The following is a 26,318-nucleotide window of genomic DNA, read 5'->3' on the forward strand; positions in this document are numbered from 1 at the left end:
GGCAACCAAAATCACTCCTAATACTTAATTTCATACACAAGGGATACTAACTGGCCTGCAAACTCAAATACATAATTACAATCTGAAAAAGGTCTAATTGACCATATAATAGCTCAGTTTAATCTTGGTTGAGTTTTAATCTATTCCAGCATAAGCAACACTGAAGCCATCAGTGGCTCCTGTGATAAATTAAAGAGCAGTAATATTCAATATTTCACTGCAGGTTAAAGATTATATACATTTATGTGTCTTTATAAAATAGGCTCCAGGTTCCAAACCAAACACTGCATAAATATCAACACTAAAATAGATTTTTATACCTGCTCTACAGCAAAGTGTAATGTCTGTGTATGCTCAAAGTGTATGTTTCATAAGATACATGTGAATTACAACACCATCCAAACTTGAAGCAACTACAAACTGTGTGCATGCTTATATGTGTGTATACGACTGTGCAATTTTGTAAAAGGCATTTTCCAAATGTAAAAAACTACTTTATACAATCCCCCCCTAGCCAACAAGTATCATATTTTTTGGACCTAAGACACACCGGACCATAAGGACGAACCCACCTGTAGAGGAGGAAAAACCAAGAAAAAATTTGGTTCTGAATTTTTCCTTCTTGGTTTCTTCTCCTCTACACATAGGTGCGTCTGGTGCTGGGAAGCCCGCAGCTGCCCAAAGCCCAAGCTACCCGCAGCTGCCCGAAGCCACCCACAGCTGCCTGCAGCCCCCCAGTACCTTTTTTAGTGGAAGTGGTCCAGCGCGGTCTCCTGGACTGCTGCCTTTGTCTTAGAAGAGCAACACACAATGCAGGAGCGCAACTTTTGCGCAGCACTGTGACTGGCTGCTGTTGTGGAGTTGGAACTTCAGCTTCAGAACAAGAGCTTACAACATTATAAAATCTGTTTGTCATTCCCTCTATAGTTCCCCACCCTATCTGCCTTATCATAGTAACATAGTGGATGACGGTAGATAAAGACCTGAATGGTCCATCTAGTCTGCCCAACCTGATTCAATCTAAAAAAATTTTAGTTTTTTTTCTTCTTAGCTATTTCTGGGCAAGAATCCAAAGCTGTGCCCAGTACTGTTCATAGGTTCCAACTACTAAAGTCTCCGTCAAAGCTCACTCCAGTCCATCTACACCCTCCCAGCCCATCCTTCACCAAACAGCCATATACAGACACAGACCGTGCAAGTCTACCCAGTACTGGCCTTAGTTCTTTAATATTTACTATTATGTTCTAATTCTAGATCCTCCGTGTTCATCCCACGCTTTTTTGAACTCTCTCACTGTTTTCATCTCCATTACCTCTCTCGGGAGCGCATTCCAGGCATCCACCATCCTCTCCATAAAGAAGAATTTCCTTACATTGCTCTTGAGTCTACCACCCCTCAACCTCAAATTATGTCCTCTAGTTTTACCATTTTCCTTTCTCTGGAAAATATTTTGTTCTACATTAATACCTTTCAAGTATCTGAATCATATCTCCCCTGTCCCTCCTTTCCTCTAAGGTATACATATTCAGGGCTTCCAGTCTCTCCTCGTATGTCTTTTGTCGCAAACCTCCTATCGTTTTTGTCGCCCTCCTCTGGACTGCTTCAAGCTTTTTTGTGTCCTTTGCCAGATACGGTCTCCAAAACTGAACACAATACTCCAAGTGAAGTCTCATCAACGACCTGTACAGGGCATCAACACCTTTGTTCTTCTACTGGTTATGCCTCTCTTTATACAGACCCAGCATCCTTCTGGCAGCAGCCACTGCCTTGTTGCACTGCTTTTTCACCTTTAGATCTTCGGACACTATCATCCCAAGGTCCCTCTCCCCATCTGTACATATCAGCCTCTCACCTCCCAGCATATATGGTTCCTTGCGATTATTAATCCCCAAATGCATTACTCTGCATTTCTTTGCATTGAATTTTAGTTGCCAGATATTAGACCATTCCTCTAACTTTTGTAGATCCCTTTTCATGTTTTCCACTCTCTCCTCGGTGTCTACTCTGTTAGAGATCTTGGTATCATCAGCAAAAACGTAAACCTTTCCTTCTAACCCTTCAGCAATGTCACTCACAAACATATTGAACAGGATCGGCCCCAGCACTGAACCCTGAGGGACTCCTCCAAGCGACTTCCATTAACCACCACCCTCTGGCGTCTGTCCGTAAACCAGTTTCTAATACAGTTTTCCACTTTGATTCCTAACTTCAGCCCTTCAAGTTTGTTCAAGAGCCTCCTATGAGGAACCGTGTCAAAGGCTTTGCTGAAATCTAAGTAAATTACATCTAGCATATGTCCTCAATCCAGCTCTCTGGTCACCCAATCAAAAAATTTAATCGGGTTTGTTAGACAAGATTTACCTTTAGTAAAGCCATGTTGCCTCAGATCCTGTAACCCATTAGATTCTAGGAAGCTCACTATCTTTTCTTTCAGCAACACTTCCATTATTTTTCCCAACAAACGAAGTGAGGCTTACCGGCCTGTAGTTTCCCGCTTCATCCCTGTGACCACTCCCATCTCCAGAGATTTGTTGAATAAGTCTCTAATAGGACCCGCCAGAACCTGTGATGGATCCCGTCCGGTCCCATCGCTTTGTCCACCTTCAGTTTTTCAAGTTGTTCATAAACACTTTCCTCCATGAACGGCACAGAATCTACTCCATTTTCCCATGTAACTTTGCCAGACAATCTCGGTCCTTCTCCAGGATTTTCTTCCGTGAACACAGAGCAGAAGTATTTGTTTAGCACGTTTGCTTTTTCCTCATCACTCTCCACATATCGGTTCCTAGCATCTTTTAGTTTAGCAATTCCATTGGTCATCTTCCTACTTTCACTGATATATCTGAAATTTTTGTCTCCTTTTTTACATTTTTAGCCATTTGCTCCTCTGCCTGTGCTTTCGCCAGACGTATTTCCCTCTTAGCTTCTTTCACTTTCACCTGGTAGTCCTTTCTGTACTCTTCTACTTGGGTTTTTTTAATATTTCAGGAACGTCAACTTTTGCCTTTATTTTCTCCGCCACTAGTTTGGAGAACCATGTCAGTTTCCTTTTTCTCTTTTTATTTATTTATTTTCTTTACATAAAGTTCCGTAGCTAATTTTATAGCTCCTTTCAGCTTAGACTACTGTTTTTCCACTTCTCTTATGTCCTCCCATCCTAACAGCTCTTTCTTCAGGTACTCTCCCATTTTATTAAAGTCCATACGTTTGAAATCTAGGACTTTTAGTATTGTGCAGCCACCCTCCACTTTAGCTCTTATATCAAACCAAAGGAAGATCTTGCTTGACAAACTTACTGCACTTCTTTGAAGGAGTAAATGGGCAGATAGACAAGGGTGACCCGATCAACATTGTCTATCTAGATTTTCAGAAGGCGTTCGACAAGGTTCCGCATGAACGTCTACTTCAAAAAATTGCGAGCCATGGAATCGAGGGTGATATACTCACATGGATTAAAAATTGGTTGGCGGATAGGAAACAGAAAGTGGGGGGTGAATGGACAATACTCGGACTGGAAAAGTGTCATGATTGGAGTGCCGCAGGGTTCGGTGATCGGGCCTGTGCTCTTCAACATATTTCTAAACGACCTAGAAATTGGCACAATGAGTGAGGTGATTAAGTTTTCGGACGATACAAAGTTATTCAGAGTAGTGAGGACAAAGAAGGATTGCGAAAACCTACAAAGAGACAAATACGCTCGAGGAAAGGGCTACGAAATGGCAAATAAGGTTCAACATGGTTAAGTGCAAGGTGATGCATGTCAGTAACAAAAATCATATGCATGAATACAGGATGTTCAGTGCTATACTCAGAGAGAGTCCCCAGGAAAGAGACTTGGGAGTACTTGTAGACAAGTCACTGAAACCGTCCACACAATGTGTGGCGGCAGTGGCGAAAAGGGCAAACAGAATGCTAGGAATGATTAAGAAGGGGATCACAAACAGATCTGAAAAGGTTATCATGTCATTATACTGGGCCATGGTACGCCCCCCCCCCCCCAACTGGAATACTGCGTCCAACACTGGTCACCGTACATGAAAAAGGACATAGTACTACTCGAAAGAGTCCAGAGAAGAGCGACGAAAATGGTTAAGGGACTGGGGGAGTTGCCATACAACAAGAGGCTAGAGAAACTGGGCCTCTTCTCTCTTGAAAAGAGGGGACATGATAAAAACATTTAAGATATTGAAGGGAACTGACTTAGTAGAGAAAGAGAGATTGTTCACCCTCTCCAAGGTAAAGAGAACGAGAGGGCACTCGCTAAAGTTAGAAGGGAAAAAATTCCGTACAAACTTGAAGTTTTCTTCACTCAGAGTGGTAGAAACCTGGAAACGATTCTTCAGGATTCAAGACAAGGTTGGATACGCAAGTAAGGCTAGACTCAAATAGGGCACTGTTTTTTGACCTAAGGGCTGCCGCGTGAGCAGACTGCTGGGCATGATGGACCACTGGTCTGACCCAGCAGCGGCAAATCTTATGTTCTTATGCTACTTCCCAAGTGAGCACCTACTCGTACATTAGATATGCTCTCTCCATTTGTGAGGACCAGATCCAATATTGCTTTTTCCCTCGTGGGTTCCGTCACCATTTGTCTGAGCAGAGCCTCTTGAAAGGCATCCACAATCTCCCTACTTCTTTCCAGTCCACATCCGGAAGGTTGAAATCTCCCAACAGCAGCACCTCCTCTTTCTTTCCAAACTTTTGGATATCCACAATCAGATCTTTATCAATTTGTTGTGACTGAGTTGGAGGTCTGTAGACTACACCCATGTAGATAGAAGTTCCATCTTCTCTTTTCAGAGTAATCCATATAGCTTCTTCATCTCCCCTACTTAATCAGCATGTATAGATTCACCATTTTTATCATGTTTGTCTGCCACTACTAGATTGTAAGCTCTTTCAAGCAGGGACTGTCTCTTCCATGTTAATGTACAGTGCTGCATGCGTCTGGTAGTGCTATAAAATGATTAGTAGTAGTAGTTATTATATATGGTGAATATAGCACAGTTACTTACCGTAACAGGTGTTATCCAGGGACAGCAGGCATATATTCTCACATGTGGGTGACGTCATCTACGGAGCCCCGGCGCGGACAGCTTTTCAAGCAAACTTGATTGAAGTTTCAAGTTTGCACACTGCACCACGCATGTGCGTGCCTTCTCGCCCACTAGAGGGCGCATCCCACCTCGTGGTCCTCAGTTCCATAACTAGCAAGGAAGCCATCCCCGGGGAGGCGGGCGGGTTGTGAGAATATATGCCTGCTGTCCCTGGATAACACCTGTTACGGTAAGTAACTGTGCTTTATCCCAGGACAAGCAGGCATGATATTCTCACATGTGGGTGACCTCCAAGCTAACCAAAAAAAGGGCAGGTGGGAGGATGGCAATTTAGGAAAACAGATTTTGCAAAACTGACTGGCCAAACCGGCCGTCACTCCTGGATAAAGTGTCCAGACAGTAATGAGAGGTGAATGTATGAACCGAAGACCAAGTGGCAGCCTTACATATGTCCTCCATCGGAGTGGATCGGAGGAAAGCTATCGAAGCTGCCATCGCTCGGACCTTGTGCCCCGTGACTCGACCCGGGGGAGGAAGGCCAGCCTGAGCGTAGCAAAAGGAAATGCAAGCGGCCAACCAGTTAGACAGAGTGCGCTTGGAAACTGGATGCCCTAATCGATTGGGATCGAAGGACAAAAACAATTGAGGAACCTTCCGATGAGGCCTGGTGCGTTGAAGATAAAATGCCAACGCCCTCTTACAGTCAAGCGTGTGAAGCGCCGTCTCGCCAGGATGGGAGTGGGGCTTCGGGAAGAACACAGGAAGGACAATGGACTGATTGAGGTGGAAGTCAGAAACAACTTTAGGTAAAAACTTAGGATGGGTGCGGAGAACCACCTTGTCGTGATGAAAGACAGTGAAAGGGGGGTCCGCCACCAAGGCTTGCAACTCCCCGATCCGCCTGGCGGAGGTGAGGGCAATTAGAAACACCGCCTTCCAAGTCAGAAATTTCAAGAGGGACTTGTTGAGTGGCTCAAACGGGGGTTTCATCAGTTGAGCCAGAACCACATTCAAATTCCACACGACAGACGGAGGCTTAAGAGGGGGACAAACCCTGAGTAACCCTTTCATGAAGCGTGTCACCAAGGGATGGAGTGACAGAGGGCGTCCCTCCAGAGGTTGGTGGAAAGCAGAAATCGCACTGAGATGAACCCGCACCGAAGTGGTTTTCAAGCCGGAGCGCGACAAATGAAACAAATATTCTAAAACCGAGGATACCGGAACTGATACCGGATCCAGGTGAAAAGACGAGCACCAGGTGGAAAACCTGGTCCATTTCTGCGCATAGCAAAGCCTCGTCGAGATCTTGCGGGAGGCTTCCAACACCTCCTTCACCGATTGAGACAGGTCCGGAGGAGTCAGGGAACAAGAAACCAGGCTGTCAGGTGCAATGACTGCAGATTGGGATGTAACATGGATCCTTGACTCTGAGACAGCAGAGAAGGAGAGACAGGCAGGGGAAGAGGCTCTCTGGCACTGAGCTGGAGCAGCAGGGAGAACCAGTGCTGACGCGGCCACCGAGGTGCTATGAGAATCATCGTGGCCGTGGACGATTTTAGGTGTACCAACGTTCGCATGATCAGAGGGAACGGAGGGAATGCATACAGGAACCTCCCTTCCCAGTCGAGTAGGAAGGCATCCGCTTCCAGACGGTCCTGCGAGTACATCCGAGAACAATATAGTGGTAGTTTGTGTGTCTCCGGAGAGGCAAACAGATCCACCTGTGGCGTTCCCCAGCGAGCGAAGACCTCGCGTAGAACTGCTGAGTGTAGAGTCCACTCGTGCGGTTGCAGAAGTCGACTCAGTTTGTCCGCCAGGCAATTCCGTTCTCCTTGGATGTAGACCGCCCGGAGGAAGATGTTCCGGGAGGCCGCCCACTCCCAGAGGCGAAGAGCTTCGGAGCAGAGGGGCCATGATCCCGTTCCTCCCTGCTTGTTCACATAATACATTGCCACCTGATTGTCCGTGCGGACGAGGACCACCTGGTCCTGCAATATGTGAACGAAGGCTCGAAGTGCTAGGAAGATGGCTCGCAGCTCTAGCACGTTGATATGACACTGACGGTCTTCTGACGACCACAGGCCCTGCGTGCGAAGACCGTCGAGATGGGCTCCCCACGCGTACTCCGAGGAGTCCGTGGTCAGGACCTTGCGAAAAGGCGGAGTGCGAAACAATAGCCCCATGGACAGATTTGAAGAGTCTGTCCACCAACGCAGCGATTTCCGCAAGGGCGGAGTTACCGAAATGAGGCGAGACACCGGGTCGCACTCCTGGCGCCACTGGGACGCGAGGGTCCACTGAGGGATCCTCAGGTGTAGCCTCGCAAACGGCGTGACATGTACCGTCGAGGCCATATGGCCCAGCAGCATCATCATGCGCTTGGCCGACACCCTCGATAGTTGGGAGACCTGGCGGCTCATCCGTACCAAGGTTTCCACCCGCTGGGTCGGCAGGTAGGAGCGTAGGCGCACCGTGTCCAGCACCGCACCTATGAATTGAAGAGACTGCGACGGTCTCAACTGAGACTTTGGAAAGTTTATCTCGAACCCGAGAGTTTGCAGGAAGGCAATAGACTGTCGGGTCGCTGAGATAACCCCCTCCCTGGTCGGGGCTTTGATGAGCCAATCGTCCAGGTAAGGGAACACATGGAGTCCACGTGACCTGAGGGCTGCTGCAACCACCACCATGCACTTCGTGAATACTCGTGGGGACGCGGCCAGGCCGAAGGGCAGTACCCTGTACTGGAGGTGGAGGTCCCCCACCTGGAATCGTAAGAATCTTCGACAGGCGGGGTGCACCGGAACATGGGTGTATGCTTCCTTCAGGTCGAGGGAGCACATCCAGTCCCCTTCCCCCAAGAGGGGGTACAAAACCGGGAGAGATAGCATTCGAAACTTCTCCCGGGCCAGGAATTTGTTGAGCTTCCTGAGGTCCAGTATGGGGCGCAGGTCCCCGGTCTTTTTTGGGACCAAAAAGTAGCGGGAGTAAAACCCCGTACCCCACTGGTCCTTGGGGACCGGCTCGACCGCCCGAAGCTTCAAGAGGGATTTGGCTTCGGTTATAAGGGTCGGTAGCTGCGAACGGTTGCAGGGGACTAAACTTGGGGGACTGTCCGGCGGCGAGGACACAAAGTTGAGCGAGTAGCCCTCGGAGACGATCCGGAGCACCCAAGCGTCTGAGGTAATCCCGGTCCATGCCTCCCGGAAGAACCGAAGACGGCCCCGATAGGAAGGGGTTCCTGAGAAAGTGCGGAGGGGAACCCGCCCCGTCCGCTCAGCCCGTCAAAAGGAAGGCGCTGGCTTAGAAGGGCCCTGCGCCGGGGCTTGGGGTTGTCCCCCTCTGCCTCGCTGAGACGGACGTCTCGGAGGCGGTCTCGAGAAAGCCGGGGTCGACTTCTGAGGGTATCGGCGCGGCGGAGGCCGAAAGGGTTTCTGCGGCGGGGGCCTAGGTTTGGGGCGGACCAGGGATGCTAGAGAGCGCTCCTGTTCCGACAAGCGCTTGGTCGCCGCATCCAATGACTCGTCGAATAACTCGGACCCCACACAAGGCAAGTCTGCCAGGCGTTCCTGCAGGTTTGGGTCCATGTCGAGGGTGCGAAGCCAGGCCAAGCGGCGCATGGCCACCGCGAGGGCCGACACCCTCGAAACCAGCTCAAAGGCGTCGTACACTGCATGGAATAGGTACAACCGCAATTGAGACAGGTTGGACATAAACTTGTCGAATCCTGCTCTTTGGGAGTCCGGTAACGAGTTTCGATATTGAGGAAGGTCCTTCACCATACCACGCAAAAAGGAGGAAAAGGTGAAGGCGTAATTTATAACCCTGGTGGCCATCAGGGAATTTGAATAGAGGCGACGGCCAAACTTGTCCAGGGTCCGCCCCTCCCTGCCTGGTGGAACCGCCGCAGAAACCCGTGAGGGCTGTGATTTTTTAAGAGCAGACTCCACCAGAAGAGACTGGTGTGAGAGCTGCGCCTTATCGAACCCTTTAGGGGGAATCGTCCTATACTTCGATTCCATTTTTGAAGGCACAGACGTGACTGTAAGAGGGTTTGACAAGTTCTTCAGCCAGGTTTGCAGAAGGACACTGTTGAGAGGGAGTCTAGGCACCTCCCTAGGAAGAATGGGGAGGTCCTGTTCCTCCAAAAATTCTTTGGAATACCGAGAGCCTACCATCAGGTCAATCCCCAGGGCTTGGGCCATGTCCTGAACGAAGGATGAAAATGAGGACGGCCTAGCCTGGGGAGAGGGGGTTCTCGACCGCCCCACCGAGGAGAGGGGGGAGGCCTCATGGGAATAATGAGGATCCCTAACCGATCCCGAATCCCAGGATCCCCTCTCGAGGGCCCTCGAGGGGGAAGGGGAAGTTATCCTCCTCGCAGAACCCTTGGGTGAGGACCCCGGGGTTCGTGGGACACTCTCCCGTTTCCTCGGCGAGGCGGCCCGGGAAGACTTCCCATGGGGTGAGCGGAGGAGCCTCGGGTTGTCGAGGCGCAACTCCGACACCTGCAACGCCTCGCCCCCGAACGACGAGGAACGGTCGCGCCGAGGCGAGCCTCGGGGCCCGCTTAGACTTCCTCGATCGACGCCCCGTCCGAGGTCGCGTCGAGGGCGAGGCGTGTCTGGAAGACCCGGAGGAAGAGGAGGAAAGACGGCGCACTCTGCGCAACTTTTCCTTGGGCCTTACACTCCGCTCAGGGGGTTCCCCCGAGGTCGAGGTCCGGGGCGGGGCCGAGACCGAGGTGAACGGGGTCCCAGTACCCGAGACCGAGGTCGCCGAGGCCGGGGCTCCCGAAGGGAGCCGAGGCCGGGGCCTCCGAGACCGAAGGCGTCCAGGCCGAGGTCGAGGCCGCCGGAACCGCAGCACGCTGCAACACTTCCAGGGCTCCCGACAGCTCCGATGAGATCAGAGCTCGGAGGAGATCCTGGAAGGCCGGAATCCCCACGAAGGTGGGGAGTTCCGAGTCCGGGGCACACTCCCTGGAGGGCGACCTCGGTCTCGAGTATTCCCTCGGGGTGTGCGGAGTCGAGGTCCGATGCGGGGCCGGGGTCGACCCACCCGCCTTGGCCTGACTCGAGGATGGCTTCTTTGCTGAAGGGGATGGAACAGAGGACTTACCCGAAGCTTGCTTCACTGACGACGCCTTCGAGGAAGAGGGCCGAGGTGAGGCCGAGGCCCCCGAGGACGCCGAGGCCGAGGCCGACGTCGAGGCCTTAGGCGGCGCGTCGACGGCGAACAATTCGGCCATTCTTGCCTTACGGCGACGGAGGGCCCTGTTTTGGAAGGTAGCACAGCGATCACACGAGTCTGTCGGATGTTCGGGCCCAAGACAGACAATGCACCACCGGTGAGGGTCAGTGATGGAAAGCAACCTCTCACACCGGCTGCACTTTTTGAATCCCGTAACAGGACGGGACATCCACGAAGAAAAAGAAGAAGGCCGGGAACGTACCGACGTCCCGCGGCCACGGCTTCCGGGAGCCCCCGGAACCCGACGAAAAACGAAAGACTTTTTTTTTTTTTTTTTTTTGAAAAGAAACGAAAGGAAAACAATACCGCGAACTAATTCGAAGGGAAAAACAAACTAAACGCGGCAGCTAGAAGGCAAAAACACTGGAGCTCAGATCCACAGGGCTTTCTTGCTCCGCGGAAAAATTTGAACTGAGGACCACGAGGTGGGATGCGCCCTCTAGTGGGCGAGAAGGCACGCACATGCGTGGTGCAGTGTGCAAACTTGAAACTTCAATCAAGTTTGCTTGAAAAGCTGTCCGCGCCGGGGCTCCGTAGATGACGTCACCCACATGTGAGAATATCATGCCTGCTTGTCCTGGGATAAAACATTTTATACTTATAATATATACATAGGTTCTGGATGTAAAGTACTGGTAAATATAAGGTATATTTACCAGTATTTTGGATCTAAAACAAAAAATTTAAAGCCTAATATCAGTAGGAGTTGGAGTCAGGATTGGTATTTTGATGTACTCTGGGAGGACTGGCTAAATAAATTAATAAATAGCCCTGGATATTAGGCATTCTCAATGAGAGGTCAAGCGTATACTTGTTTTTTGAATTGCCAAAGCTGGCATCCCACTTCAAGGGCTAAACAGGGCATGTGCAAAAACCCATGAGAGATTATAACAGATTCTTACCTGCAAGGTCGCTGAGTTCAGTATCCGTAGCACTAGTCAGTGCTTCTTCCAGTTCAGGGTCAAGGGTCACCTTCTCCTCTCTACGAGTTTCTAAGGGCTTGTATTTAGGTATAAATATTTTTCCTAACAAAAGAAAAAAAATATTATCTAGAGATTTCAAAAAACATTCCTGCAGGTAAATATAATAATAATCTAATATAATAAAAGGCTACTCGCGCATGCGCACTCCCATCTGCATGCGTCCGTTTTCCGTGAGATGTAGGGCATTGCAGGTAGGTGTGCGCATACACACGAAGCTAGCTCTCTCTCTCTCTCTCCCTCTCCCCAAGGCGGATGTCGGCCGCCGCGGCTGACCGCCCGAAGCTCTCTCTCTCCCTCCCCTCCCAGGCGGATGTCGGCCGCGGTAGCTGTCGGCGGCCCGAGGCGGATGTCGGCCGCCCGAAGCTCTCTCTTTCTCTCCCTGCTCTCCACCTCGCGCAAACCTAAATCCAGGGAAAACGGCACTATTGGTAGAAGTTTATTTTTAAGATTAAAGGTGCTGCGGCGGCTCCTCTCACGAGCCGCACCTGCATCGGAGAAGGCTTCCGACGCAGGCAGCGATCTTGAGAGGAACCGCGGCGGCAACTTTAAACTTAAAAATAAACTTCTTCCGGTAGTGCCGTTTTTCCTGCTGTGCCCTCTCGATCTCCTTAACCACAGTGAGTGCGATGGTAAGCCAGACCGTGGGAAGCAAAGGGGGAGGGTTGGGGGAAATGCTGCTGCTGCTGCTGCTCAGAGAAGTGGATGGAGAGGGAAATACTGCTGCTGTTGCTGCACAGGGAAGTGAGGTTGGGGGAGGGAAATGCTGTTGCATAGGGAAATGAAGGGGGAGGGAATGTTACATATGGAGCAGGGAGAGAGACAGATAGAAATAAAAACAGACAGACAGCGGGAGGGAGGGAGACAGAAAGAAAGAAAGGAAGAAAGACACAGGGGCAGGAAGAGGGACAGACAGACAGACAGACAGACATCTATTCTAGCACCCGTTAATGTTAATGGGCTTAAAGACTAGTAATAATAATAATAATTTATTTTGCATACCGCCATACCCAGGGAGTTCTAGGCGGTTCACAACAGATAGATGAATTACATACAGTGCGATTGAAAAAAGAACATAACAAGGCAATCGTAGGGTCAAACTAGTTTACAGTGACAATTTGGGTGAGGGAAGGGCTAAATACAGAGCACATACAGTATGTACTGTAAGCGAATACAATTGAATTTCTGAGAAGGGGGGACAAAGCATATTAGATGAAAGGGGGGAGCAACAATCTTAGAGGGGTGGGGGAGGGATTTGGTCCATTGAAAAGTAGAGTTTTGAGCTTTTTTCTACAGTGGAGGTATGAAGAGGCGTCCAGTATAATTTGGGCGAGCCATGAATTTAGTTTGGCCGCTTGAAAAGAGAAGGTTCGTTCGAGGAATCTTTTAAGATGACACGATTTCAGTGAGGGAAAAGCGAACATAGTTATTCCACCTTCTACTCCAGCTGTAAGAAGGAAAAGGAAGCCAGTTTCAAAAGGTTCAACATTGGTATCCTTGTATGACCTGGAAAGAAAATCATCATTGTTTACCTGGTTAAACTGGATATCAGAAAAAATGCCCACCAAATACATCTGCATAATATATCTGGGATAGAAGTAAGAATTTCTAGGAGCTTGTTTAAGCTAGAAGAAACAATATGCCTAGATTACTGGCCAACATTCAGTCATGATGGTTAGTGCTTACTTATTTATGAAGACTTGATATATCGCCTAAATAAATGTAGTGACACCAGGAAGTTCACAAACAAATACAATTGGAAACCATAAAATCAGATTACAATGGTCAGAATAGATAAATTGAGTGAGTGAAGGGGCAAGGAGGAAGGAAGAAAGGTCAGATAATCAACAGCTTTTTAAAGTCAATTTGGGGATAATATTCAGGTCACTCTCCTTTTAGGCATGCACAAACAAGCAGAAAATGGTCAGTCTCACCTGCTGAAAATGTAGAAGCAGCTCCTGCGACTGGCACAGATATGACCAACAAACTGCATTTATTAGAAAAACACAAACTATGCAAAACAAGAGAAAAATGAAAATAAATAAATAAATATGGACAAATGGAATAATGTTCATTTTTTTTCTTCTGCAGCAAATAAAGCACAACACAAAATAAAAGTACTAAAAGAATAGAGAGAGAGATGGAAAAAAAAATTCAAAAATGCAACTGAAACCAAAACTGGCAGGCACTACTGCAAAGTTCCAAGAATGTTTTCACAAAACTAAAATGTGTGCATCATTTCAAATAATTAGTAAAAACGATCACAATATATTTTTCAAATAAATATTTTACCAAGACAATCAGGGCTTTTTAGTAATGCTGAACATTAACAGATGTACAGCTTGAGAATGACACGGGGACAAATTTTTCCCGGCCCCGTGGGAACGTATTTTTCCGTCCCATCCCCGCGAGTTCTTTTCCTGTCCCTGCAAGCTCTGTCCTCATCTGAACAAGCCTCAAAACACTTTAAAATCATAAGTGTTCGAGGCTTGTGCAGTTAAGACAGATCTTACAGGAATGGGACATGGACAGTGACAAAACTTGCGGGGACGGGATGGGGGAAATTGGGTTCCTGCAAGGATGGGAACAAATTTGTCCCCATGTCATTCTCTATGCACAGCATTAATAAAGGCTTTCCTACTTTCTATTCATTACTACACCAGATGGCTTCTCCTCAAACTAGAGGCTTCAATCCCAGACTGAAACACCTTTCTCTGAAGAGACCCTCTCATAAACTTAGAAAAACATGATAGAAAAATATGATTGAAACCCAAAAACTAATAAGTTTTTTGGGTAGATATTTGGTTTACTAGCTTTCCAAATTAATATTTCTTAGGAAACAGCTGCACATTATGTTTAAGGAGGACCAGGAGAGATCACTACAAACTGCATATCTGCAAAAATATTTAGGGAACCAATACCCAGTGTATCTTTTAGGTACCATTTGTTAGCTTTCATATGCATCAGCTTACACCTCAAATAAAAAAGTTACTGCCATTGGATCTGATTTTATGAAAGGATGCTTATCTGAGGAGCCAACAAGGTGCCTATTTTATAAAGGTCACACCAAATGACCAAAAGGAAGCAGTACTGTAAATAATATTCTTCAAAAACACTTCCAATAAATATCACATATATTTCCATATCATTTTAAGGAGTTCTTTAATCAATGGAGAGAAGTATCTTTTGAGTTCTGGGATAATCATATATAAGGCCAAAGGTTAGCTACACGTATACAAAGACTTTACCTACCACCTTCCAAAATTATAATTTACCCAGAAACTCCTTATGTACATCACTAAATATATTTAAAAAATTTTTTTACAACACCAAGTACAAAGACAATATCAGATCAGCCCAAAGGAATCACGTTTTGAGCCAGTAACAGTTCTGTTTTTAGGGTTTCAGCAAGCACTTATTCATTGCATTTAAATCCCTATTAATATGTTTTGTTTTTTTAAATTCTAGTTTCTTCCATCACATTTCTGTCCCCATCCTTCTACTCCATATTTAAACAGCTACAGCAAGAGTGTATGAACAGATTCAGCAAAGTGGAGATGCAGCTGGCTCCCTGAAACCCAAAGGGAATCACACAGGGGCCCCATAGCCTGTGTTCAAGCCTCTAATAAATCAGGCCTCTAATAAAGCAGGCTGATGATGCTTTTCAATGAAATGGGGTACTCCTGTTGGGACCTTGTGCATCCGGTCTGGGATTTTCTGGAAGCAGGAGAGTGGCAACTGTGAGCTGTAATCGTGGATTCGCTGAGTACCCTCCTTTATTTTGTTTTGTTTGTAACTATTTACATTTATATTGTGGCTCTTTACTGTTTTGTTGTTTTTGATGCAGTAAAGGCTTTCTGAGTGCTATGAGGGTCTGTTCTATTGTTACATTTTGAAAGAATCTGTTTTTTCCCTCTCCCGCTATGATTTTTACTCCCAGCATGGATTTTTGGATTGTCTATATGGACTATTACCAGTAAATTCTAGGACTTCTGCTATTTTCCCCATCCCTGTTTGCTCTCCTATTGGTGGTCTTAAACACAGAATAAGACCTTTCTGTATTCAGGTGGAGTTTTTTCTGACCTGTGATGATAAAGTGAACTTACTTGTCTTCAGCTTTTGCTGTGCTGTTAAGTTCCACAAATTTATGTGAGGTCTTTTCCTCCACCTGTTTATGGTTTCCCCACAATAGAAGGGAATAGAGTTTTTGATATTTTTGACATTACACTTCTTCCTCCGTATTCGCAGTTTCAGCACTTGCGGTTTTGCTTATTCGTGATTGTCCGCATGCTGACTCCGCCCCCAAAAATTACATCATGATTAAAGTTCCTTTTCTTTTACTGTACTGATAAAAAAGTTTAGCTTACCAGCATTCACTCTGAAAATCGCTGCTTCCATGCTTTCTCCCACAAAATTGATGATTCAAATATTTCACCTTGAAAATCGCTGCTTTCCCAGCTTCCCAGTGTGCACAGAGAAAAACGCTGCTTCCCAGCATCCATGGAGAACATCGCTATTACCCTGAAAATCACTGGGGATCTTTGGGCATCGCCTGCTTGCCTGCTAAAAGCCTTAACAGCTTTGTGAATCACTGTTTCCAAAAACCTCAAATAACTATTGAAAAGTTATTTGTGGTTTCAATAGTAAAAACTCTGGCTGTTTCCAAAAACCACGAATAACGTAAAAAAAAAAAAAAAAAGTTATATTGCGGTTTTTCCATATTTGCGGCTATGTTCCGCCCATATCTACCGTGAATACGAGGGAGAAGTGTACCTCCTACCCATGACTTTCTAATTTCCTCAGAAGTCTTTTATGAGGTACTTAGTCAAATGCCTTTTCAAAATCCAAATACAGAACAACTGGTTCAAAATGGTTAATGAACTTTAAAATCAAGTCGTGAAATAAATAAGCAGAACAAGATGCCTACCAAGGTACATTAGCTAGATTGTGAGACTGCCGGGACAAACAGGGAAAAATGCTTCAGTACCTGAATAAATTCATGTAAATTGTTCTGAGTTCTCCTAGGAGAATGGTACATAAAATTGAATGAATAAATAAATAAATAAAAGAAATCATTTAACAGTACCAGTGTTCTCCCCAGAAATCTTTTCCAGCCGGGTGGCATGAAAAAGTAGCCGGGTGGGGCAGGACGGGGAAATTTGGTGGTGAGGAAAATTAAATATGTACTATTTTTATTAATTATAATTATTTTCCAATGCTCAATATGACTTCCTTTTTTAAGGTTTGACACTTGTGCCAGAAATTTTTACTAAATTTAAAAAGTATCCAATTCTAGAAGTGAATAATTAGATATTTGCCCTCTTTCAAAGGGAAATGCGTTAATGAAGTCATTAAGGTTCAATCTAGCCATTTATTTCTGCATGAATTTAAACAACTAAAAAAAAAAAAGAAAAAAAGATAACTATAGCTCATCCAGTCATAAAAGAAATGGCTCTACAGCACTCTAATAATGTTTGATCACTAGGTTCCTTCCTGAGGTCTCACTGAGGATCTGAAATAGATGTGATCCCCACTTCCAGATCTCTTCCACATAATTTATGGAGAGGTGTTACTGAGCCTTGAAGACCTATGTGATTGCACTACAGCAAAATAAAAAAGTAGCAGATAAAGATCATAGTGAGAGCTAGGGCAAAATAGTTTAGGTAAAGATACAGGTAATAATTAGCAATGTATTAAAAATATTTTATTTTCATTTGCTTATAATGTCATTTGAAAGCTGCTTGATGTTAATACAACTTTAATTTAATTCTTTATAGTGTGTGTATGTGTGTGTGTGTGGGGGGGGGGGGGAACAACACCTACGTCAACAGTAAAGTTAGAATAGGGTCATTAAATCCAATGGTGTACCTAGTATATATGACAGCCAGTGCTGATCATTTTTTAACAACACCCTCCTCTTTATAAAAAATATATTTTTAGTAATAATCCATGAGTCACACAATAAGGGTGCACCTAAGAAAAGGCAGCATCTTAAAACACTGCAGTGATCACTAGAACACCAACACACGCATTGATCCTGTACAGTTGATGCTAATAGAAAGCCATGTCCTTTTCATACACAAAGAACACAGATACACTCTCACTCAATATGGAATAATCACAAACTAAAAATAGAAATATGTAGACAAAAGTTAAACTGAACCAAGAAACTAGACTCTGCATATAATGCAACACCACAGAAACAGTGACACGTGTCCCCTAATAATGTGCAAAATATAAAGACAGTAGATGTAAATTTGAAAAAACTGCTAACATAACAACCACCACTTTACAAATTAACAAATAGAAATAAAACAAATAATGAGAAATAAGAAAATACCATTTTATTGGACTAATCCATTTTTCAATTAGCTTTCAATTCTTTCTTCAAGACAGTTTAGTATACTGTTGTTATGGTATCCTGTCCTGACCTGAGGAAAGGGGTTTAGCCCCCCCCCAAAAAAAAAATTGCCTTATTTCCATTTCCTATTTATAAACTTGAATCAATAGTTACAATACTACTTGATTCTACGTAAAGCAACAACAAAAAGTTTTTCTACCTTTTGTCATTTCTGCTTTAATCATCTTCTCTTCACTCTTTTTTTTCTATTCAGCATTTGTCCTCACTCCCTTGCTTGCAACATCTGTCCTCTCTTTGCCCCTTCTACCCAGCCTCTGCCCTCTCTCTCTCTACCCCTTCCATCTACTGTCCATCCTCTCTCTGCTCCTTACATCCACTGTCCACCCTCTCAGCCCTTTCCATCCAGTGTCTGCTCTCTCTCTGTTCCATATGGCATCTTCCCTCTTTCTATGTCCTTTCAATAAACTGTATATCCTGTGACCTTTCTCTCCTTTGTACACGATTCATTTCTGCTTCACCTCCTCTCCATTTTTTGTCTCCACCCCCTCCCCTATGCTCTGGCATCTCTCTCTTCTCCTTTCCTTCCTTCCTTCCCACTCCACCCCCATTCCCTGGCATCTCTCTCCTATCTCTCCCTCCTTCTCTGGCACCTACTCTCCTTTCTTTCCCTCTGGTCTCACATTTTATGTCTCCTTAGTTTCCCTTCCATCCACTCATGCCCTAGCATCTCTCTCCTCTCCTTCCATCTCCCCCTACCACTCCATTATCTGGCATCTCTTCTTCCTTTCTCTTCTTCCTTCCTCCTGGTCTGGCATCTGTCTCCTCCCCCTCCCCCCATATACTCCGACATCTCTTCCCCCCCCATGGTCTGGTAGCAACTTTCCTTTCCCTCCCTCCCATGGTCTTGGCATCTCTTTCCTCTCCTCTCCCTTCCCCGGTCTTCCTTCTCCCCTCTCTCTCCCCAATTTGGTGCTACAGCAGCACTTCTCTTCCCCCTCCCCCTTTGGGTGCAGCAGCAGCACTTCTCTTCCCCTATCTCCTCCCCAATTGGGTGGAGCAGCAGCAGCACTTCTCTTCCCCCCTCAATTGGGTGCAGCAGCAGCATTTCTCTTCCCCCTCCCCCCCAATTGGGTGCAGCAGCTTTTCTCTTCCCCCTCCCCCCCAAAAAAAAAAAAAAATTGGGTGCAGCAGCAGCAACATTTCTCTTCCCAAACAAGGTTAGACGTAATGCTAACATGTTTTTTGCAGATGGACTTTTTTTCACTCCCTTACAGTTTCATATCTTTGGAAAGATATTAGGTCTCTGAAAATCCTCACTAAATATTTGAACCCCCCCCCTCCAAAAAAACCAAACAAACATGTTCTCCGATCATATGTTTAAGTTCTACTAAAAGGTATATTGGTTTAGAATGTATGCAGGACACAATGCAAAAAAGGTAAGTCAGCTGAAGTAAATTAAAGAGAGCTTCATGCATACCAAAATGCGTGCTTAAAGGCGAGAAGTCTTTGGTTATGCTCGGTTGGAACCAATGTGATTTATAAGGTATACATTGCACATGTAGTTAAATGCTAATAAGTGAGCCGAGGGAGAGGCAGAGAAATTGCACTGAAAGACTTACTGGACATTCCTTTAACTCAACTCATTCTCTCTCTCACATGGAAATTATTGCGAATTTATAACATAAGTAAAACTCAGAACTTGTTAATACATTCTCAGTGCAACTGCTAATATCCCAAAAACACACATCTCTGCTTTATTGTTTGTTGCTAAACAATGTTTCCTGTTATGTAATCAAAGGTTAAGTACTTATCAAGTTAATCTAGGAAAAAGTTACTCTTTTGCTACTCCTGGAGACAGTGATAAACACAGACAGCAACTCCTTACCTCTGGTTGGATATGTCGCTTCCCTGTGGCAGGAATACTTAAAAGTAAACACCCCCCCCCCCCCAAGAAACACCTCTATGAAATATCACACTCAATCAACAAAAGTAGAGATGAAAGAGATGCTTCAAATGAGACTTTATTGCACTAAAACAAACATCAGACTCAACACAGCCTGTGTTTCGGCACCTTAGTGCCTTCTCAGGAGTCAAACTGTTGATATATTCTGTTTGGAGAATGAGTGTTATGCTTCCTGTTAGCTTGATTTATTTGGACTTAAGAGACTGATATTGCAGCGTTTGGGCTTTTTTTGCGTTCCATTATATGAAGTGTCATTCTCCAAACAACAGAATATATCAACAGTTTGACTCCAGAAAAAGGCACTAAGGTGCCGAAACACAGGCTGTGTTGAGCCTGATGTTTGTTTTAATGCAATAAAGTCCCAGTTGAAGCATCTCTTTCATCTCTACCTCTGTTGATTGAGAGGGAATCCTTAAGCCATCTGCCTGTTTCTTTAGAACAGTTTAATTGAGAGATAATGTCTCTAGCTTCATTGCAAGGTTCCCTATGTTCCAAGTGAACATATTTAGATTGCCAACAATCTGGAGAACCTCAATTTGCCAACTCGGCAAGTCCTGGAGACACACCTATCAGTTTGGAATTCAGAACATGTACAGTGAATAAGCCTAAATGAATTCATTATGGCTGTCAAGAGTATCTCCAGCACCACCAGCTTAAAACCAACCTGGGAGGCATGTGCAGAAAAGTAGGGATTTATGCTAAAAACAGAGTCACCGCTTGGTAGGCCCTGAATGTAAGCAAATAAATCAGCTGCAATGATTTCCTACTCAAAGAAAAATATGAACATAGGATTTAAGCGTGAACTCATTTATAAAATTACCCCTTATTACTACACTGAGATCTGCAAAATATGAAACCAAAATGGAGAATGAGGTGTTTTGTTTCATGGGAACTTAAAATGAATATGGTCTTTTGGCACAACTCTTTTCTACATCTGTGGATGGAGGATTTTTAAATGTCAGCATACTTTATAATGTGTGTTGCACAGATCCCAAAAGTCCCAAGAAGTAGAATTATAAAAGATTCCATGGTGGAAAGTATTTATTTACACAGACCACAAGGGATACACTCACATACCTTTATCTCTATCTCTATACACCACACATATACCCAGTAAGGTATCATTTCACTGTGGCTTTACATAATAAAAGGCTTCATTTAACATAGCAAAATGTCTCCAGCTGAAATACCTGATTTATTTTTAAAAAAAAACAACAAAAAGCCAGCATTTCAACGTCTCCACTAAATTACATCTTTTGGATGTTCAGTTATGATTTGATTCTTACTTATTTGTGCTTAATTGTTTAATTCTATGAGCTACTCCATCCCATAATCTACTATTGTGTTATCTCAGCCCACAAACTATATACTATACAATAGCTCTGTGTGAAATTCTAGTGCATAGAATCTTTCACTAGAATACGCCTACACAAATCTGTATTACAAATACATAGATCAGAAAACCACCGAAGTGGCCTTGACTCCCAGTGTAAGACAAAAGAACAGGATATGAAAAGACAACTATATATGTACATATGTATATTCTGAATAAGGTCTAGGCAAGAAGAGGCTATTGGGCCTATGGTAAGTCTTTTGATCTGTTTTTACAATATGGCAATACCCTCATTCAACATGTATTTTTTGTGTAATTGTAAGATACTCTTGACAGAATTCTGTGCAATGTACAATTTCCACAGAAATCCCCAGTCACACAGAATTTACCTTTTCTGTGCAGAATCTTGATTGTGGGAGTGTCTCTGCACAGGCTAACACCACAAGTATGAATCAGTCACATGATCCACTGCCCGAGACTTCCTTCCTTTGCTCAGTCGCCATGTGACTATGCTTTCTGGGTCAAGGAGCGTAGCCAACATGTGGGCCTAGGCCCACCAGCAGCAATGCATTTAGTCAGTGCTGGTGTGAGGGAAGTAGGTAGGTAGGTTGGGCTCCCACGGTCCTGCATCTCCCTCCCTAAAGTGTCACTTCAACAGGTCCTGGCAGCGATTCTAACTGCCGTTAACCTGGAAACCTCTCCTCCAATGTGTCGTCCCCACCCCCACCCCCCTCTGTCCTCAGCCAGAGAACATTAGCAACAAAATTAGTTATTAGGCAACAAAATTAGTTATTAGGCAAGTGCTTAGCAAAGCTTTCTAATGGGCTTTTCTAAGAGCATCCTGTGATGTTTTCATTGTACTGTTTGCCAGTTGAATGCTGAGCTACAGTAACAGCAGTTTGAAATTTAAATCTATTTCCATAGCATCCATACCAGATCAATCCAGAACCTGTGGAATTTGTCCACTGACCAGCAGATGGAGACAGAGAAACAAGGTATGGATGTGACTTGCTTCATAAGGGCTCAGTTATTTGTCTCCAGTGAATCGTCTCATAACATGTTAGGAAATCAGAGCACTAAAATTTCACCTGAGAGAGACACCCCAACTGTAATGCTCCCAAAAGCACAAGAAGGGCAAATATAGAGCTTTAACATGGCTGCTTCTATTCTTTAAAATGTCTTCAGTATTTTCTATTAGCCTGAACAGGCCACCATTAGAGGCAAGATTCTGGGTTTGTCTGACCCAGCTTGGCATATCTTATGCTCTTTTGAGGGTAGAAGGGGATTTCATCATTTCTTGTAGGACACTATTTACAAGTAGACATGTAGGAGCCTAGTGGTTAGCGCACTAGGATTGACATCCAGGGTCCTTGTGAATTTAACCCTTCATTGCCCTCAGGTATAAAAATTAGATTGGATAGTAAAACTTCTACCACTGAATTTCCAGCTACTGCCAAGTGAGACTCACTCATGTCAGCTTGAAATCAACTTGTGTGGGTTTCCCTTTCCTGGAATGCTACGTGGGTCCTCAGGGATGGCTGAGAAGTACATGGGTACAATAGTGCCCACCCTCCCAAATCCCCACAGATGGAGGTCACACAAAAGGTAGGCATTGTTTAGAAATGGTTAACTGTTTACATGACTGAAATATGAATGGTTAACTATTTTGAAATACTTATGCCCCTAATAATAATCAATTAGAATCCAAAGAAATCTCTCTTGCCATATACAACCAAGAATGCAAAGAACGGGACAATGATATTTAAACACTGGGGATATCTCAGAACGCTGCTCTGATGAATTTATCAGCGTAGCAGCACTCCTCACTGAATTCACCCTGTGTATATGAAAGCTGTTTTTGCTACTCTTTATTATATATCAGCCATTAGCTTTTATTAAAAACTTTATTTAAACTTTTTAATCTTTATCTATTTTTTTTTTCTAATTGGTTATATCCATTAAATCTTCTACAATATTTTTCATGTTCTTCAACTTGTCATGTTATTGGACTTCATCTTATTATTTAAGCTTCAAGTTTCAAGTTTAATAGTTGTTTGATTAATCGCTTAATCGTATTTCAAAGCGATGAACAAATTAAAATTACAATTTCTGGGAAATAATACGAAACAGAACAATACATATTAACTTACAATATTAAAAAAAAAAAAATACGATTACAAACTAAAAACACAAGGAAAGGAGGGAAATGAAATATAAATCATTATAGGAAAGTAGAACAAAAAAGGAAAAATACAAAAGGAATAACAAAAAAAAACTGTGTAATATAGTACAATAAAATATTCTAAGCTGCAGTAAGTTTCGTCAATTATCAAAAGCGTCTTTAAAGAGAAATGTTTTTAAGTTACTTTTGAATTTCTCAAGATTCTTCTCTTCCCTTAAATAAAGCTTATTCATTTAGGCATTCCAACCTCTATCTAACATTCATAAATGGACTTAGCATTTTTTCATAAATGCACTTAGCTTTTTTTTTTTTTTAAACTGTATGGCCGCAGTGGGGAACAATCTTTTATGGTACATAAACATCCTTTAAATAGGACAAGGAGATCTGGACAAAAGGCTATTAATACATACAATCTTAAGAAATACAAATAGATACATAGATAGTGGTGTGTAGCAACAGGATCCTATGCTTCAAAGCCTCATGTGCACACATAAGCCTGACAAGCAATATGACTCAGAAAAATTACCATATAAAGCTGGAGCCTCAGTATGATACTAGCACTTCTATAATACTATCCACAAAAAAACATATTTATCTATCTTCACTGTATGCTCCTTCCCTTTAAAGGCAATATTTCCCTCAAAAATTAAGGTCATCAAAGAGAACAGAACATGTTCCAGAAACTCAAAAAACAATTAAAAAATAAATTGAAAAGTGTACATCTACAATTTCACACGGCAATTCCTTTTTCTCCATTCACAGTTGAAGGAACGTCGGTTTGAGGACATGGCTGAAACAGGTATAGTAAAATGTGTCTCAGTAGGGTAGCCTGAGATGTGAAAGCGAGTGCCAGAGCAGGCAGGTATATTTTAAGTAGTGACCGAATGCATACAAGAGGTATCAACGATATGATATACATATAACTGTTTACCTGGGGAGATACGAGGGTGAGCTCATCAGAGGCTGAGGGGATAGGATGTGTCTGTACTTTTATGCAGCATGCCTGGCTGTGTGAATAACTGAAGGCATGCAAGCTTCTCTCGCCATCCATCAGACCTTTTTGAACTATCCCTCCTTCCCACCTTCCTCTTGTACTTTCTTCCTTCCATCCATCCATCCATGCACTCTCTCCTCCTTCAGCTGCCACCCAACATTGCACTTTCCCTTCCTTGCCATCGACTTTCACCCGCCAGCCTCTCCCTCTAGCCCCACCCTTTCCTTACGATTCAATCTTCTCTCTTCTCCTCTACTCCACCCTTTTCCTTCCTTACTCATCTTCTCCCTTCCAGTATGCCCTGTCGACTCCTCTGAGAGACTAAGGGACTGCCCCTTTCTTTGCTGGCAGGACCAGGAGACAGAGTGTGTCTGTCTATCACTTAAACAAAATTCACCTAAAATTTAAAAAAACCCTGAAAAACTGGTATTTTAATAAAATATCAGGATCATTTGCTTTAATTATTTGTTGCAAAATTATAACTTAAGGTGGTTTCTTTCAATTTTCTGTTCACTGGCTCTAAGAGGAGCAATGCAGGCCAGTTATTTTTCATAGAACCACTGCCATAAGGGCCATCTTACCTTTCTTTTCTCCAGTAAAAGGTACATAATCTTCCCTGTCCTTGTACTCCAAAGCCTCTTTTTCCAAGAACGACAGGAGCCGCTCTCTGTCAAACGGTCCTGAGGCTTCTTTAGTGGTTTGGTCTTTCTGCCGTAAGCCTACTGGCAAAAGAGCATTCTGGCAAAAAAACAAATTTTTGTTTTAAAATCTGGTCATTAAAATCAAAACTATGATAACATACAATATAATATTACACTTTTCAAAGGGACCTGAAGCACATGCCAGCAGATATTTACATAGAATATTCCCAACCCTCCCTCCAATGAAAACAAAAACTTTTCTAAGAATATAAACAAGGATGAACCAAGACAATAGTAAATAGTGATAAGGTGAGTAGACCCTTCAGCAAATAGGACCAATCAAAAAACATTTGTGGTTCCCAAGAGCATAAATCCGAGTGAAAGTGCTGGGTTAGGAGTTTTGTTTCCAACTATTCATTAATTGCTCTGCTAAGCCTGTTAGTATAACTATTCTAGATGAGTCAAAAATATTCCAAAAAATAAAATGTGGGAACTCAAAATTCAACCTCAAATACACACAGTAATATCATGGTGGAACCCTAAAAATGATCCAAAACTCTTTGGAAAACAGAATTATTCTACGATATGTAATATAGTATGTATATTTATAAACAAAACCCAAAATCAAAGTACCATATATATATATTGGCCATGTTATGTCCAAACACAAATCTGCACTATACAGCTACTATATATCATTTCTATAACCCTTCACTGTATAAATACTTAAGAAGTAGTCTGTTCTCCTTAGAGCTTACCATAAAACAACCCCAATACCTTACCTCAGGATCGAGCTCATCAAGAACGGTTTCCAGCTGTTTCAGTTCCTCTTCAGACAACTTATTCAGAATTTCATCTTCATCGATATGTCTAAACTTGTCAAAATCCTTCCTGAATGGCAGGGCCATGGCTTCAGAGCTACCACCCTTGCTGTTTTAAACCCTGCTGAGAGTACAGGAAGAAACAATTTATTTTATATGAAAGAGATCACTGCTTAATCAGAAATGGAAAAGGTTGAAAAGCAGACATTCAATGGTCAGAGTTAGATGTACAGTTATCAATTTAAGACTACCATTAAGAGAAGTATTTTACCACCAACTCACACTATTTTATCACAGGTGATGAGACCTAGTTACTGATAACTATGCATAACCATACAATAACATGCTTTAACAGTAACCCTTCCACATGACATAACATTTTCCTGAATAGTTTTCTATTTTCTAAAATTTTATTAGGATATTGCTCAGAAGATGATATTCAACAAAATATTGGTCTATTTCAAGCAGCTTTATGATCCGCCTCTCCATATTACATTACCATGCAAATATCACAAATACGGTGTCAATTATCTTTCTAGGACATGAAAAGGTTTGCAAAAAGGACACCTAACCAGACAAAATGTATTTGCACACCCAAATATTCAAATACAGCTGCAGCATATCTAATACAGGTGGCCTGGAAAGCTCCAATATGTAGATGCAGTGACCATATTTAATACAAATCATTTGGAAAGCTAGACAGGTGTCCGCCCCACCCCGATTCAACGAACACCGA

The 26,318-nt window shown here is 43.8% G+C and overlaps 1 protein-coding gene across 2 annotated transcripts in view; it reads right to left on the bottom strand.

Moving 5' to 3' along the window:
• LOC117348098 (tropomodulin-2-like) overlaps window positions 1-26,318 on the bottom strand; it is a 49,602-nt gene that overhangs the window by 22,917 nt on the left and 367 nt on the right. The window contains exons 2-4 of one of the 2 annotated variants that reach the window (XM_033919785.1): window positions 25,544-25,706; window positions 24,702-24,858; window positions 11,210-11,332 (exon numbers count right to left, since the gene is read on the bottom strand). In XM_033919785.1, coding sequence (XP_033775676.1) covers window positions 11,210-11,332; window positions 24,702-24,858; window positions 25,544-25,669 — 406 coding nt within the window. In that variant the 5' untranslated portion in view covers window positions 25,670-25,706. The remainder of the gene's footprint in view (window positions 1-11,209; window positions 11,333-24,701; window positions 24,859-25,543; window positions 25,707-26,318) is intronic. The other variant, XM_033919786.1, reaches the window with a different exon arrangement.

This window comes from Geotrypetes seraphini, chromosome 14, assembly GCF_902459505.1.
Source record: "Geotrypetes seraphini chromosome 14, aGeoSer1.1, whole genome shotgun sequence".
NCBI lineage: Eukaryota > Metazoa > Chordata > Amphibia > Gymnophiona > Dermophiidae > Geotrypetes > Geotrypetes seraphini.